Source organism: Mustela lutreola, chromosome 1 (assembly GCF_030435805.1).
Source record: "Mustela lutreola isolate mMusLut2 chromosome 1, mMusLut2.pri, whole genome shotgun sequence".
In the NCBI taxonomy this organism is placed as follows: Eukaryota; Metazoa; Chordata; class Mammalia; order Carnivora; family Mustelidae; genus Mustela; species Mustela lutreola.
This window is the reverse complement of record NC_081290.1, coordinates 237,668,092-237,684,859: the sequence shown is the minus strand read 5'-3', so window position 1 is coordinate 237,684,859 and position 16,768 is coordinate 237,668,092. Positions and strand designations below refer to the sequence as shown.

Genomic DNA, 16,768 nt, shown 5'->3' with positions numbered 1-16,768 from the left:
TATTAACTAAGTTGATTTAAAAAGGGGGGGTGCACCTGGGTGGCTCAGCAGAGAGTCTGCCTTACACTCAGGTCATGATCACAGGGTCCTGAGATGGAGCTCCAATTCGGGCTCCCTGCTCAGCAGGAGTCTGCTTCTCCCTCTGCTCTTTTCCTGTTCATCCTCTCTCCCTTCCTGCTTACTCCCAAATAAATGAATAAATTTTAAAAAAAGTATAAGGAGGTGTGGTTTATGTCACTTTCAAAACATGGTAAACCATTGTATTTGTTATCTAATGATACTTTATGCTAAAGAAAACAGTATATGAAAACATCTCTAAATTAAATACTTATGAAATTATTTCCAGCTCACAGAAAGCAATAGGGAGATCTCAAAATTTTAAATGGAATATCTCACGTAGAATATTTTTACAAAAATAAAATATGACAATGAGGCAGTGAGCGAGTAAGTTTCTATGTGGCTTATTTGTTAGCCAAACAAGGAAAGTCTTTACTGGTGACAAGTTGATAATAATGAGCATAATTTTTTTTTTTTTTTTGGTATACAAAATTATCTGGGAAAATTAGCCTGAGAAAGGAACTGATTAAGGCTCTTGGGGTTATAAAGGACTATGCATGGAGATTACTATTCCACTTTTCCTCTATCCATGTTAAATACCAACTAACTTAAGAGCCAGTACTGCCTCAGGAGCATACAAAGAAGAAATGAATAAATTATGTAAACAGGGACTTTAGGCTCCTTTCAAACTGAAATGAAGTTTAAATATCTTATCTAAAACAAGATAAAGTGCCAAGATGACTTTTTGTGTCTCCAAGATCACAGTATAAGCAGTTTCATAATGTCGGAGCATATGTAACATTGGCACATAATAATAAAGTAAATACCTGGAATGGATAGGTCATAGAATTGTCAAAATACCACTGTAGCAATGATAAAAATAATGTAAGCCTACAATGAGCATAGGAATTCCATAGGTTGTAGCAGGAGGTCTTCATCTACTTCTATGCTCTTTTGCCTGCACTGAGCTGCCCTAACATCATTTCAGCAGCTGGGTTTCTTCTCAAAAGAGATAGGAGAGGCAGAGGAATCCCAGATAGGAAACTGATTGCTCCCATTAAGTACACTTACTCTTCTTAATGTCTATGGGATGCAATTTATAAGGCCTAAAACCTTGCGGAAGGTTCGGCTAAAGGCATTCTTCACCTCATTATTTCTCAGGCTATAAATGATGGGGTTCAACATGGGAGTCATAACAGTGTAGGACAATGACAGCAGCTTTTTGCTTTCAGGAGAATTATTGGATTTAGGCCGAAAGTAGGTAAGGCTTAATGATACATAGAACAGGGAGACAACAAGGAGGTGGGAGGAGCAGGTGGAGAAGGCTTTATGCTTCCCTTTAGCTGATGGAATCTTTAGGATGGCAGCAGCAATGCGAGTGTAGGAACACAGAATCAGCAAGCAGGGTATCATGACGAACAGAATGGTTCCAACAATCGCATAGATCTCAAACAGTGTTGTGTCTGCACAGACCAGCCTCAGCACAGGTGGGCTGTCACAGAAGAAGTGATTCACCTTGTTGGTGCCACAGAATGGAAAGCTGAAGAGCCACGTGGTCTGCACAGTAGCTACGGGAAAGCCTGGAAACCAGGAGGCAATAGCGAGTTTGGCACGGGTCCTTTGGTTCATGATGACTGGGTAGTGCAAGGGACTGCAGATGGCCACATAGCGATCATAAGCCATGGTGGCCAGGAGGAAGCATTCATCTACTCCAAAGAAGAAGAAGAAATACATCTGTGTGGCACAGCCAAGGAAGGAGATGGTTGTGTCCCAGGCAAGCAGAGTCCCCAACATCTTGGGCACAATGACTAAGTTGAAGCCAATCTCCAAGAAGGACAAGTTCCTGAGGAAGAAGTACATAGGACTGTGTAGCATGGGGTCAGCCAACGTAACCAGTATGATGAGGCTGTTTCCCATCAGGGTGACCAGGTAGATGATTAGAAATGTCAGGAAGAGTAATGACTGTACTTCGGTAGGTAAGGAAGAGAAGCTCAAGAGGATAAACTCTTCAACTCTTGTCCAGTTTCCTCCAGCCATAGATAAAGAAAGGAATCCCCAGTTGTGGTCATGGAGAGAGAATCTTGATTGGAAGTGTCAGAATCTGGGTTTGTTTTTCAGGTTCCTTTTTAGTGTCAGGAAAAGAGGCAAGGTCAAGATCTCAGTTGGAAGAAGAAGGGCCTTGTATTGTCTCAGAATAAAGGCACAAGGAAGAATGGCCAGAACTTGAGCTCTTGAATGGTAATGGTCATCATTCCCTACTTATACTCTTTTTATGAACTTTTTGCTGCCTTTTCTTTTTTACCATATTTACTAAAACAAATCAGATCATATTTACCACACCCCTTTACTGCTGCACCCTTAACACCTTTGAGGTGGGGTTAAAGCATATCTTTTGTCCCATGTTCATTGTGCCATTATTCACCAAAACTAAGATATGAAAACAATCTGAATGTCTATCAGAGGATGGATGGATAAAGAAATCTCACATGTGCATGCACACACACACTCACACATACACATACACACACGGAATTATAATTCAGCCATACAAAGGAGGTAACCCTACTATTTGGAAGAAACAAGATCGATGGACCTTGAGGGCATTAAGCTACGTAAGCTAAGTGAGATAGGGAAAGACAAATACTGTATGTTCTCACTTATGTGTAGAGTCTAAAAGAGGCAAACTCATGGAAACAGAGAATGGACTGATGGTGGTCAGGGCCTGGGAAGCTGGGGGAAGTAGTGAGATGTTGGCTAAAGGGCACAAATTTCCAGTTATAAGACAAATAATGGGATACAGTGTACAGCATGGTGACTGTAGTTAACAATATCGTATTATATACTTGAAAGTTGCAGAGAGTAGATTTCTTTTTTTTTAGATTTTTTTCTTATTTTTTTATTTATTTTCAGTATAACAGTATTCATTATTTTTTTACCACACCCAGTGCTCCATGCAATCTGTGCCCTCTATAATACCCACCACCTGGTACCCCAACCTCCCACCCCCCTGCCACTTCAAACCTCCCAGATTGTTTTTTAGAGTCCATAGTCTCTCATGGTTCACCTCCCCTTCCAATTTCCCCCTTTTTTGTTTATTTATTTGACAGAGCTCACAAGGAGGCAGAGAGAGGCAGGCAGAGAGAGAAAGGAAGAAGCAGGTTACCTGCTGAGCAGAGAGCCTGATGTGGGGCATGATCCCAGGACCCTGGGACCACACCTGAGCTTAAAGCAGAGGCTTTAACCCACTGTGCCATCCAGGTGCCCCGAGAGTAGATTTCAAATGTCTTTATCACATACACATACACACACACAAGGTAATTATGTGACATGAAGGCTATGTTAACTCACCTTAACACGGTAATCATTTCAGAATATATTCACATTGCATACCTTACACAATGTTAAATATCAATTATATCTCAGTAAAACCAGAAATAAAGGAAATTGCAAGAACAACAGATTTCTGCTGACAACAGACGTGACAAAATATGGTATATGCATGTTAAGATTTTTGGAGGGGAGATAATTAAGACATTATTACACCAGAAGAAATAATTAAATCAACTGGGTTATCCAATCAACTAGGAAGCAAAATAGAGGCCGAAATGAGGAAAGAGAACTAATAGTAGAAAATAATTTATAAATCATAAAATTGACAAATATATCCTAGTTTGTCCTTTGAAAAGTTAAAAAGTGAAATAAATTGTTGGAAAATTTAATAAAGTAATACAGAATACAAAAATATGCAATCTTAGAAATAAGAAATGGAAAATAACCTTAGAAATAGAATTTTAAAATGTAAATTATAAGGGAATATAATTACATTAATAAATGTGTGATATGTTAAGCGAAATATGTTGTTTTCTGCTAATATGTAAGTTTCACTTTGATTTAATAAAAGATGAAATACAGGTCACCTGCGTAGCTTGGTATGCTAAATCTCCCACTCTTGCTTTCCACTCAGGTTGTGAAATCAGGGTCATGGGATGGAGTCTGTCATTAGGTTGCACTGCGTGTGGAACCTGTTTGGGATTCTCTCCCACCATGTCTGTCTTGCCCTGCCCCTCTGCTTGCTTTCTTGCTTGCTTGCTCTCACTCCCTCTCTCTCAGAGAAAAACAAACTCACAGCAAACCAAGAAAAAATATGGGTGTGTTAGAGTAATTTTATAAAAAATTTAAAATAAGGGCTATTGCCTGAAATAGTTTAATGGCTGTAGTAATTCAGTCCTTCAAGAATGGATAAATCTTGTGATTCAGAACAAAAAGAGAAAAGGTGCAATGTTTTCCAATTACCTTTATGACAATTACATATACCTGTTTTCAAAAGTTGCAAATATAATACACACAAAAGACCCCAAAGATCAATCTTCTTTGGGAACACTAGTCCAAAAATGTCAAGTAAATTGAGATCTTTGTTAATCTAAAATTATCTGTAGGGCCAAGTAGAATTTATTCTAGGAATGCAAAATGCAAGCATGATTTGTAATTTCAAAATAATCAAATATAATTAATCTCATCAAAATTCAATTTAGAAAAATATGCTAATTTCAGTAGATCACAAAATATTTCATGAATTCAACATTTACTCTTATTCAGTAAAAAATCTAAACTAGCAAGTTTTACTAACTCATAAATAGACTACTTTCTTAATGTAACCTGAAATTTATGTAAAGCAAGAGCCAATTTTGAGCTTAATCTTATAGTATTAGAGTGATGGTTCTAGACGTATGCTGTACAATACTGTACTTATAGTTAATAATACTACATTGTGTACTTAAAAATTTATGATGTATATCTCATCTTAACTGTTCTTACCACAATAAAAATTTTTTTATAGCGTGGGGGAAGAAAAGGAAAAGTAGCAATAAATATAAACATACATTTGAAATCAGAATGGTTACAAAACATGGAAAAAATGTAAGGAGTTTGCAGAAAGTAAATGGAAACGAAAAACAAGGTTTTTAGACAGAGAGACAAATACCATATGATTCCAATCATAAATAGAATCTAAAGAAGAGAATAAACAACCAAAGAAAGCAGAATCAGAAGTATAAAATCAGAGACAAACTGATGTTGCCAGGTAGAGGGGGATGGGGTGTTGGGCAAAATGGATGAAGAGGAGAGGGAGCTACAGGCTTCCACTTAGGGAACCAGTAAGATATGGTAATAAAAGGCAGAGCATGAGGAATACAGTGGAATGATAATGAAATAGCAATGTAATGGGACAGATGGTAGCTATACTTGTGGTGAATATAGCATAATGTATAAACCTGTCACATCACAAAGTTATACACCCAGAACTAATATAACATTTTGTGTCAACCATACTCAATCATAAAAAAAAGTAAGACTTTTAAAAATTGTAGTACTCATTTATGTTAAAAGTGAAGGGAAATAAACATGATAAGTGAAAGTAACACATAGATTTCACAAAATACATCAAAGATAAGCAATCTACAATTTTAGATTAAGTTTGAGTACAAATTGCATTTACCAGTATGTTCCTCTCAACTTTGTTTATGACAATGTAGTAACAAACAAGGAACAGAAAGAATAAAGATAGAAAATAGTTACTTCGTCAGAAAGGATGAATACCCAACCTTTGTAGCAACATGGATGGGGCTGGAAGAGATTATGCTGAGTGAAATAAGTCAAGCAGAGAGAATCAATTATCTTATGGTTTTACTTATTTGTGGAGCATAACAAATAGCATGGAAGACAAGGGGAGTTAGAGAGGAGAAGGGAGTTGAGGGAAATTGGGAGGGTAGGTGAACCATGAGAGACTATGGACTCTGAAAAACAATCTGAGGGTTTTGAAGGGGCTGGAGGTGGGAGGTTGGGGAAACCAAGTGGTGGGTATTGGAGAGGGCACAGATTGCATGGAGCACTGGGTGTGGTGCAAAAACAATGAATACTGTTATGCTGAAAATAAATTTAAAAAATTAAAAACCAAAAACCAAAAACCAAACAAACTAAAGATAGAAAGTATTTAAACTGTTATATCTCTGCTATAGAATTCGGGATGGATTTAGAATTATATTATAGAAGAACACTTAATGAACTTAATGACATGAGAAGGAAACAATATATTTAGCTAAGTGGATGATATGTTACAAAATAGTATGTTCAAAGGGAAGACATTTGTTTTAAAATATTAACTTATATCCATACATGGAAAAACTGCAGTTTTATTCATTTAAATGCCACAATCTTAGTGGTATGAATATGTGTTTTACATTTCTTCTTTATGTTTCATATATTCTACATTATTCATCTTGACAATGTATTACTTTGTATTGAGATAAACACATATATTACAAAGAATACAATACTTTTGTAACTCATAACAACTCTTTCTTTAGGATTTTTTTTTAAGTACACTCTGCTCAACATAGGGTTTGAACTCATGACCTAAGATCAAGAGCCCCATGCTCTTCCAACTGAGCCACCCACATGCCCCTGTAACTCAAAACACCTCTTAAATTTTTAAATGCAAATGGTAAACTTGGAATTGTACTTGTAGTTACTCAATAAACAATTAAAAGCGTCTAATGATTTGTAAGGAGGTCTACACCTCATTAAGGAAAAACAATACCTCTGCCAACAAAAGCTAGGGGTCACAAAGATTTAGATTGCCAAAACTGGCAATAAAGAAAAGCATATAAAATTAGCAAAATAAGCAAAAATTGAGCAAATCTATAAATAACACAGAAGTTTAACTTTTCTCATCAAACTTAGAAAGTGAAAACAATCACAAGAGACTCGGTGCTAACGAGAGGGATGGTATAGATAGATTTTGACTGCAAATCAACATAATTTTTTGAAAAGCAGTTGAGAAAATCTGTAGGAAGTCCCTTAAAGTTTCTTGCATTTTGCTTCAAATTTCCTCAGAGTTTCTAATCTAGGTCAATTATTAGAGCCATAGACAAGATTTTACATAAAAATGTACTCTGTGTTACAGCATTATCATGTCAAAATTGGAAAAAACCACTGATACCTAAACGACCAAGTCAACTATGAATCAAACAATTAAGAAAATAACATGTAATCACCCAAGTCGTTTTGAAGGACATTTACTGAATAGTACCCATCATACAATAGTAAAAGAGAAAAAAACAACCATACATGTGCACATATAAGTTTCCAACTTCATAAATATGTGCACAGAAAAAAAAAATAGACTGGGAGAAGGTGCAAAATTTTACCAATAATTACCTTTAAGTAGGTGGAAAAGGGATGGGGTTTTCTCATTTAGAACTTCATTTTCTGGCTTTCTAAACATTTTCCAGTGAGCTACATTTGTTATATAGCAGCCATAAAACGCAGTCACAGTAGAAATGAAAATGGTGACCAGGTGCTGGTAGTATTTACTGAGGACATAACAGAATATACTGCATATTTTTACTTTTCTCATATTCTTCTCACAACTATCTAAGGAATTGGTAACTTGTCTGCATAGGCAATACAAGGCAGAGACTGCACTCAGAAGCATAACCAGAAAAAATGTAATAAAAGCAACACTTGGGGGACACCTGGGTGGCTCTGTGGGTTAAAGCCTCTGCCTTCAGCTCAGGTCATGGTCTCAGGGTCCTGAGATCGAGTCCCACGTAGGGCTCTCTGCGCAGGGCGGAGCCTGCTTCCCCCCTCCCTCTCTCTGCCTCCCTCTCTCTGCCTGCCTCTCTGACTACTTGTGATCTCTGTCTGTCAAATAAAGAAATAAAATCTTTAAAAAAAAAAAAAAGCAACACTTTGGTTTTCAGCAAGACGCACGTTATGAACACAGAATAGTGCTTAGCTCTTACCTTCTGCGTCCTCTTCATCCAGGTACCTTAATCTCCACCGACGCTGAGTTCCTCACTATTTATTGATAATTACTTTGTTTTACGGTTCCTTACCAGAGGTCAACAAAGTTTTTCTGTAAAAGTCAGATAGAAAATATTTTAGACTTTATGGATCATGTGATCTCTGTGGCAATTGCTCAGTATCCAAATGAATGCACACACACACACACACACACACACAGACACACACTTAAAACACCTTATGTACAGGTAAATAAATAAACATTAGGAATACAGGTATATGCACTACCCAAACAAATGAGCTTGGCTGACTTCCAATAAAACTTTATTTGTAGACATCAAAATTTGAATTTCATGTCATTTTCAGGTGCTATGCACTATTCTTTGTTGGTTTATTTAACCATTTAAAAAATTTGACAGTCCATTTTAGCTCTGGGCCACATAGAACGGGAAACTAGCTGGATTTCACTCATGGGTTGTGGTTAGCCAATCTCTGCTCTAATATCTTCGCATAGAGCATTATCTGTGTTTGTACATGCTGACATTCTCCTTCCCATTTTCAATACTCAGATGAGTTTCCTCTGTGATGCTTCCAGATAGGGTTATTCCTGGGTCCATTTAATAATGCTTAGTTATTCAGTTATATTTTAATTATCTATTGGTATCAGAATTTCCCAATTTAATCTGCAAGTCCCTTTAAGCCAGGATCTGCTCATTATTTAGAGGCATAGGCTCAATGCATATGCAGATTTAGCTATTTATATGTACTTTTGGATAAATGAGTGGAAAAATGCTTACAAGAGTTTCAGAAAGTTTATTACTCCTGGAGTTTCCATTGGATTCCATATCTACTCATACTCTCCACTAAGACCATTTTCATGAGTGGCTCCATTTCAGGACAACATGCAGTGTTTGGTGCTGGTGAAGAGAACTGGAAAGGTAGAGGGAGGAGAGATGGAGCTGTCTTCTGGATTCCCATAGAACTTCTGGAGACTACCGGGGAAGAAGACATGGCACTCTGGCTCGGGAGTAGGAGGCATCACAGAACCTGATGGCTCAAGACCAGCCCACAGGCTCCTTCCCATCTAGTCCCTCGAGAACTTCTGCAGGAACATCTCTCTGCTAATCATTTGACTGACTGCCCCAGGAATAGGAGACCACACTTCTAGGCCTTCGGCACCCATCCTCTTGCCCTAAAGAAGTAGTGTGCTCTGATGTGCTCTGCTTCACAAATGTTCCACTGAGGCAAGTCCTCCCTGAGTCTGTCAGAGGAGAGTCAAACTTAGGTAAAGTATATGTCCTGTGGAGGTTGCCAGGCTTGGAAGCTTTCTGACCGAGAAGGCATTAGAGGTCAGATTTGAAAACTGGTAAACTCTATCTTTTTATAATCTCAGATCTCACTTCTTAGAAGTAGAAAGAAGAAACTGAGGCATATCCACAAGAGGAATTGATGAGATCTTACCAGTGTGGACACAGGAATAGAATGTCCCTCCAAAGCCTGCCAAACCTGGTCCAGCTGAGCATCTGAACCTGGAGAGGAGCCTTTGGCTGAAGTGGCCCTTGCAGAGAGGCTTATCTGTGTCCAACAAGGAGATCTGCCTTGCTCAGCTCTGCTTCATACCAATACTTCATGGTTGTGGTTGAGTGTTTGAAGAGCTCTTACTCTGTTGTCAGAAGAACCAGAAGAGGAACCAGGGAAGTGTTGCTCTCTAGCCTGGAGGAACCATTAATGGCGGCACCAGAAGCCAGGTCCAGGCTGTCTCCTTTGTCAGGCTTAAGAGGGTGCAGAACATGGGTTGGCCATGCTCCCAGTCCTGATTTAGGAGAGTTATTCCCAGCTGTGTCACTTTTGTCCTCAGGGCCAGTTGAAGGGCTGGCACCTGTTTTTCCCTCCAGGTATAATTGGGCTCACCTTAGCTCCTCTTCCTTCCCTTCCTCAAGGGTACCCGACTTCTCTTAGATCCACTCTCCTCTGGGACCCTAAGTAATATCAGATGCCAATAGGATGAATTTCAAGAAACAAAACCCATATCTAGGAATGTGGCATTGTGTTGAGAAAAGCACAAATATTTTGGATTCTGAGGGACTCAGTTTCATTCCTGCACTGGAGCTCTTTAAATTATGATGCTTTGTAATTTTGTTAAACTCCATAAATTTCTCTTTCCATATTGCTGATGCAAAGATAATATGTTGATTTTAGAGCATTGATATGATTAGATCGTATATAGTATTGGTCTTGCTGTTAATGTTAGAACATGTGTATTAATATCCCATATGAATATAATATCATAATATCCTATCATATAGCCAATAATTATTCATCAGCTAATATGTATTGAGCTATTAGTACATGACTGGAATTGTTTTAGACCCTTAGAAAGAGAAATGAACAAAACAAAGTCTTTGTACTCATAAAACTTTCATTGGACTGGGGGATGCCATGCATTGAACAAATAAACAATTAAGCACATAGGACTAAGTAGCTGCTACAGACAAAATCCAGGAGGGAAGAATTAGGAAACTGCTGAAGAAAAGGTTTCAGTCAAGTAGACTTCCCTTTCTTTATTTTTATAGACTTCTGGTAATATAAGATCTTTTTCTTTGTGTTTTTTTGCTAACACTACGCTTGTTAAGGAAGATGTATAAACTTAACAAGGGATGACATAATCCCTTGTCCAAAGATTTATCAAGTGAATTGAAGCTATTCACTTTTGAAAATGCTAATGAACAGGATAAGATAGAGACAGTGGCTCAATCATACAATTTTGGGCTTGAGAAGGGTTATAATTATTTTATTGCAGCACAATCTTCACAAGTAAATTTATGAGTAAATTATTTTAATCAGCAATATGGAGAAGATTTAAAATTATAGATATTCTGCTGGAATACTATGTAATTGTGAATATATTTTACTAATGTGGAATAAACTCCAGGATAGATTTTATAAAAAAAAAAAGATGAAGGATATTATACACACAACTTATACATATATTTTATAGAAACAAATATGCACACAGGTGTATAAAATATATAACTAGTACAATTCTGGTAGCTACACAAAAAATTGATAATAGTCATTGCCTTTGGGGCAGAAGACTGGGGAAGCATATTGGTCAAGATTGAGAGGAAAATATTTTGGTTGTATATTATTTTATACCTCAATAATTTTATCATATACATTTATTAGTTTTTTAATAAAAATGAAAGATATTGAAACAAAATAACATTTTCATTCTGGTTCCTCCCCTATGAATTTCTAGCCTTATGACCTAGAGAAAGATACTAAAATTACTCCATGTTCCAATACTGTTGTGAGAAGGAAATGAAATAAAACTTGTCATGTAAGACAAGCTTTCATCAAGATGCTATTTGACCTGATACTTGAAGGTTGCTAGCAAGGAGGGGAGGTGACGATAGGATGGTGAATATTGCTGTTATTACCACTATCAACACTGTTTCTGCATTACCCTTGGTTGTTGCAGATAGGCTGCTTACTTCTTTTTTTTTTATTTGTTTATTTGACAGAGATCACAAGTAGGCAGAGAGGCAGGCAGAGAGAGAGAGAGAGAGGGGGAAGGAGGCTCCCCACTGAGCAGAGAGCCCCATGCGGGGCTCAATCCCAGGACCCTGGGATCATGACCTGAGCTGAAGCAGAGGCTTTAACCCACTGAGCCACCCAGGCACTCCTGCTTACTTTTTTAATGCATGCGATGCACCAAACTCTTTACTGCATTAGGATATTTGCATGGATTAATCCATTTGTTTCTAACGTTTTCCTCCTCATTTTCACCTGGTGATTTTCTGGTATGACTGTCTAATTTCCTGATGTTACTTTTTCAGAAAGGAGTTCCCTGACTCCCTTGTATTATTCTGCAAATTACATTGTTCTTTTACTTCACAGCGGTAATAGCATTACATAATTATATACTTATGTACAAATTCTTTGTTAATTCGCCTTTAATTGGATTGTAGTGTCCTTGAGGGCCCAGTACTTAATAGTGAGTATAAAACGGAGGTTTAGGGAGTAAGCCTGGAAACTCTGAGATCAGTGAGAAGACTTATATAATAATAATTCAGAAATGAAGACCTGGCCAGGCCAATGGCAGTGGCAAATAGGAAAATGGGAGATGAAATAAAGAATAGGGAAGAATTTTGCCATTAAAGAATTAGCACTTAGAGACCGGTTGAACACTAATTCTGATGGCAGAATTAAGTGTAGAATTATAACAGTTAACCACTTTGAGTGGCACTTTTTGTTCTGTAGCTGTTTAGTTAGTTGTCTGTTTCACTTAAGGAGCTAAGAGTGCCTAGAGGACAGTACCTTGTTCATTGTTGTATGATCAGAATTCAGCAAATAAATGTTCACTGATTAAGTGAACAAATATGTCAATGAAAGGTGGAATCAAAAAGAGAAATAAGGAACAAGGCCATTGGCAATGGCAACCAAAGTGGGAATTAACACTAGTTGATGAGTAAAAAGTGTGTTGCCAAGAAACAATGTACAGTAGTTGAAGACTGGTTAAATACTTCTATGATAGCAATGTTCAAGCTGTGGTATTATAACAGAGTAAAGTACATTGAATAATATTTTCATTTTATAATTACTTCTCTGTCCTATTTGCTGAAAAAATACCAACTAAATAGCAGCACCTCATTCACCACTGCACTTTCAGAATTCAGTATATAAATGTTCCTGGATGGAATGTAACAATAAATCAAGGAAGAATTGAATAAAAAAGAGAGGTAATTAATAAGAAAAAAATTGTTCAGGATTGGTGATTGGAAGAACATGTTCATGTTTTATTCTAAGTAAGCCTTGAATTCAGGATGTCATCATGCAGGCATACCACACAAGGGGTTAGAGCCACTCAGTGATCTGTATATGACCCTCGGCTAACCAGCTCAGCACACTCCTGATGGTCTGATTCTTCATCCATATTTTGCAAGGTTTGGACTTTTATGCTAAGTGGGTGCCTGGGTGTTGAAGTGCACCTTTCTCTCATCCTATGCACTCATGGTTACATCATTAATGTTTTGATTGGTGATATTAAAGTCTTCTCACACATTACATATGGGTAATGCCAATTGTTTACAAGTTTGGAGTACAGTAGATGGTTATCACTTTTGGGTGAGTTGTTTATATCAGTGTGTGCAAATAAACCCTCACAGACAACATACACTTATCAGTAAAGGGGTAGCCATGTTTACAACTTGTGGTGGGCATTTTGGATAACAATTCTGGTGGCTTTTTGGGTTGAAATTTGGGGAGCCTAAAGTGAAATAGCCAGCTAGAGAGACAAATACCATATGATTTCATTCAGATATGGAATTTAAGAAATAAAACAAATGAACAAAGGGGAAAAAAGAGACAACCAAAACACAGACACTTAAATATAGAGAACAATTGGTAACCAGAGGGGAGGTGAATGGGGGTAAAATAGGAGAAGGGTATTAAAAGTACACTTGATGAGCACTAAGTAATATATGGAATTGTTGCTTCACTATGTTGTACACCTGAAATTAACTTAACACTATATATCAACTACACTGGACCCCCAAAATTTTTATGTAACTGCTCCTCATGGCTCATCTCCCCTTCTGATTCTTCACTTATTTTCCCCTTCCTTCTCCTAATGTCCTACCTCCTATTCCTTATGTTCCACAAATAATTGAAACCATACAAAAATTGCCTTTCTCTGCTTGACTTATTTCACTCAGCATAATCTCCTCCAGTACCATCCACGTTGATGCAACAGTTGGGTATTCATCCTTTCTGATGGAGACATAATACTCCATGGTGTATATGGACCATATCTTCTTTATCCATTCATCTGTTGAGGGGCATCTTGGCGTTTTCCACCACTTGGCTATTGTGGACATTGCTGCTATAAACATTGGGGTTCATGTAGCCCTTCTTTTCAATATATCTGTATCTTTTGTGTAAATACCCAGTAGTGTGATTGCTGGTTCATAGGGTAGCTCTATTTTTAATTATTTGAGGAAGCTCCACACTGTTTTCCAAAGTGGCGGCACCAGCTTGTATTCCCAGCAACAATGTAAGAGGGTTCTCCTTTTTTCCACAAACTCTCCAATACTTGCTCTTTTTTGCCTTTTCAATTTTTGCCATTCTAACTGATGTAAGCCACTATATAAATGTTTTTTTAATTTAAATTCATTTATTTATTTTCAGCATAACAGTATTATTTTTTCATCACACCTAGTGCTCCATGCAATCCATGCCCTCTATAATACCCACCACCTGGTACCCCAACCTCCTACCCCCCCACCCCTTCAAAACCCTCAGATTGTTTTTCAGAGTCCATAGTTTCTCATGATTCACCTCCTCTTCAAATTTACCCCAACTTCCTTCTCTTCTCTACTCCCCATGTCCTCCATGCTTTTTGTTATGCTCCATAAATAAGTGAAACCATATGATAATTGACTCTCTCTGCTTGACTTATTTCACTCAGCATAATATCTTCCAGTCCCATCCATGTTGCTACAAAAGTTGGGTATTCGTCCTTTCTGATGGAGGCATAATACTCCATAGTGTATATGTACCACATTTTCCTTATCCATTTGTCCGTTGAAGGGCATTTTGGTTCTTTCCACAGGATGGCGACGGTGGCCATTGCTGCTATAAACATTGGGGTATAGATGGCCCTTCTTTTTACTATATCTGTATCTTTGGGGTAAATACCCAGTAGTGCAATGGCAGGGTCATAGGGAAATTCTATTTTTAATTTCTTGAGGAATCTCCACACTATTCTCCAAGGAGGCTGCACCAAATTGCATTCCCACCAACAGTGGAAGGGGGTTCCCCTTTCTCCACATCCCCTCCAACACATGTTGTTTCCTGTCTTATTAATTTTGGCCATTCTAACTGGTGTAAGGTGGTATCTCAATGTGGTTTTAATTTGGATCTCCCTGAAGGCTAGTGATGATGAACATTTTTTCATGTGTCTGATAGCCATTTGTATGTCTTCATTGGAGAAGTGTCTATTCATATCTTCTACCCATTTTTTGATATGATTGCCTCTTTTGTGTGTGTTGAGTTTGAGGAGTTCATTATAGATACTGGATATCAGTCTTTTGTCTGTACTGTCATTTGCAAATATCTTCTCCCATTCTGTGGGTTGCCTCTTTGTTTTGTTGACTGTTTCCTTTGCTGTGAAGAAGCTTTTGATTTTGATGAAGTCCCAAAAGTTTATTTTCACTTTGTTTTCTTTGCCTTTGAAGACATATCTTGAAAGAAGTTGCTGGGTCTGGTATCGAAGAGGTTACTGCCTATATGTTCTCCTCTAGGATTCTGATGGATTCCTGTCTCACATTGAGGTCTTTTATCCATTTTGAGTTTATCTTTGTGTATGGTGTAAGAGAATAGTCAAGTTTCATTCTTCTATATATAACTGTCCAGTTTTCCCAGCACCATTTATTGAAGAGACTGTCTTTTATCCACTGTATATTTTTTCCTGTTTTGTCGAAGATTAATTGACCATAGAGCTGAGGGTCCATATCTGGGCTCTCTACTCTGTTCCACTGGTCTATGTGTCTGTTTTGATTCCAGTACCATGCTGTCTTGGTGATCACAGCTTTGTAATAAAGCTTGAAATAAGGTAATGTGATGCCCACAGTTTTATTTTTGTTTTTCAACAGTTCCTTAGCAATTCAGGGTCTCTTCTGATTCCATACAAATTTTTGGATTATTTGCTCCAGCTCTTTGAAGAATACCAGTGGAATTTTGATCAGAATGGCATTAAAAGTATAGATTGCTCTAGGCAGTAGAGACATTTTAACAATGTTTATTCTTTCGATCCAAGAGCATGGAATGGTCTTCCATCTTTTTGTGTCCTCTTCAATTTCTTTCATGAGTGTTCTGTAGTTCCTCGAGAACAGATCCTTTACCTCTTTGGTTAGGTTTATTCCCAGGTATATTATGGTTCTTGGTGCTATAGTAAATGGAATCAATTCTCTAATTTCCCTTTCTGTATTTTCATTGTTAGTGTATAAGAAAGCCACTGATTTCTGTACATTGACTTTGTATCATGCCATGTTACTGAATTGCTGTATGAGTTTTAGTAGTTTGGGGGTGGAGTCTTTTGGGTTTTCCATATAAAGAATCATGTCATCTGCGAAGAGAGAGAGTTTGACTTCTTCATTGCCAATTTGGATACCTTTTATTTCTCTTTGTTGTCTGATTGCTGTTGTTAGGACTTCTAATACTATGTTGAACAAGAGTGGTGAGAGTGGGCATCCTTGTCATGTTCCTGATCTCAATGGGAAGGCTGCAGGCTTTTTCCCATTGAGGATGATATTTGCAGTGGGTCTTTCATAGATAGATTTTATGAAGTTCAGGATGGTTCCCTCTACCTTATACTTTGAAGCGTTTTAAACAGGAACAGATGCTGGATTTTGTCAAATGCATTTTCTGCATCAACTGAGAGGACCATGTGGTTCTTCTTTTGTCTCATATTAATTTGTTCTATTACATTGGTTGATTTGCGAATGTTGAACCATCCTTGTAGCCCAGGGATGAATCCCAAATGGTCATGGTGGATAATCTTTTTAATGTGCTGTTGGATACTGTTTGATAGGTTCTTGTTGAGAATCTTAGCATCCATATTCATCAGTGATATTTGTCTGATATTCTGCTTTCTGAAATTCTCCTTTCTGGTAGGGCCTTTGCATGCTTTGGGGATCAGGGTAATACTGGCTTCATACAAAGAGTCTGGAAGTTTTCCTTCAGCTTCAATTTTTTGAAACAGCTTCAGGAGAATAGGTGTTATTTCTTCTTTGAAAGTTTGATAGAATTCCCCAAGGAATCTGTCAGGTCCTGGGCTCTTGTGTTTTGGGAGGTTTTTGATCACTGCTTCAATCTCGTTACTAGATATTGGTCTATTCAGGTTGTC

General features: G+C 37.6%; 1 protein-coding gene across 1 annotated transcript; it reads right to left on the bottom strand.

The window, feature by feature from the left end:
- Positions 1-1,140: 1,140 nt before the first annotated feature.
- LOC131821845 (olfactory receptor 10A2) lies at positions 1,141-2,103 on the bottom strand. The gene has a single exon (XM_059158186.1). The coding sequence runs from the start codon at positions 2,092-2,094 to the stop codon at positions 1,141-1,143; it is 954 nt and encodes a 317-aa protein (XP_059014169.1). The 5' UTR covers positions 2,095-2,103.
- Between the last annotated feature and the right edge of the window lie 14,665 nt (positions 2,104-16,768).

Bases quoted from the DNA above. Each gene is read 5' to 3' on its own strand.
- LOC131821845 (XM_059158186.1), bottom strand. From the start codon at position 2,094: ATGGCTGGAGGAAACTGGACAAGAGTTGAAGAGTTTATCCTCTTGAGC.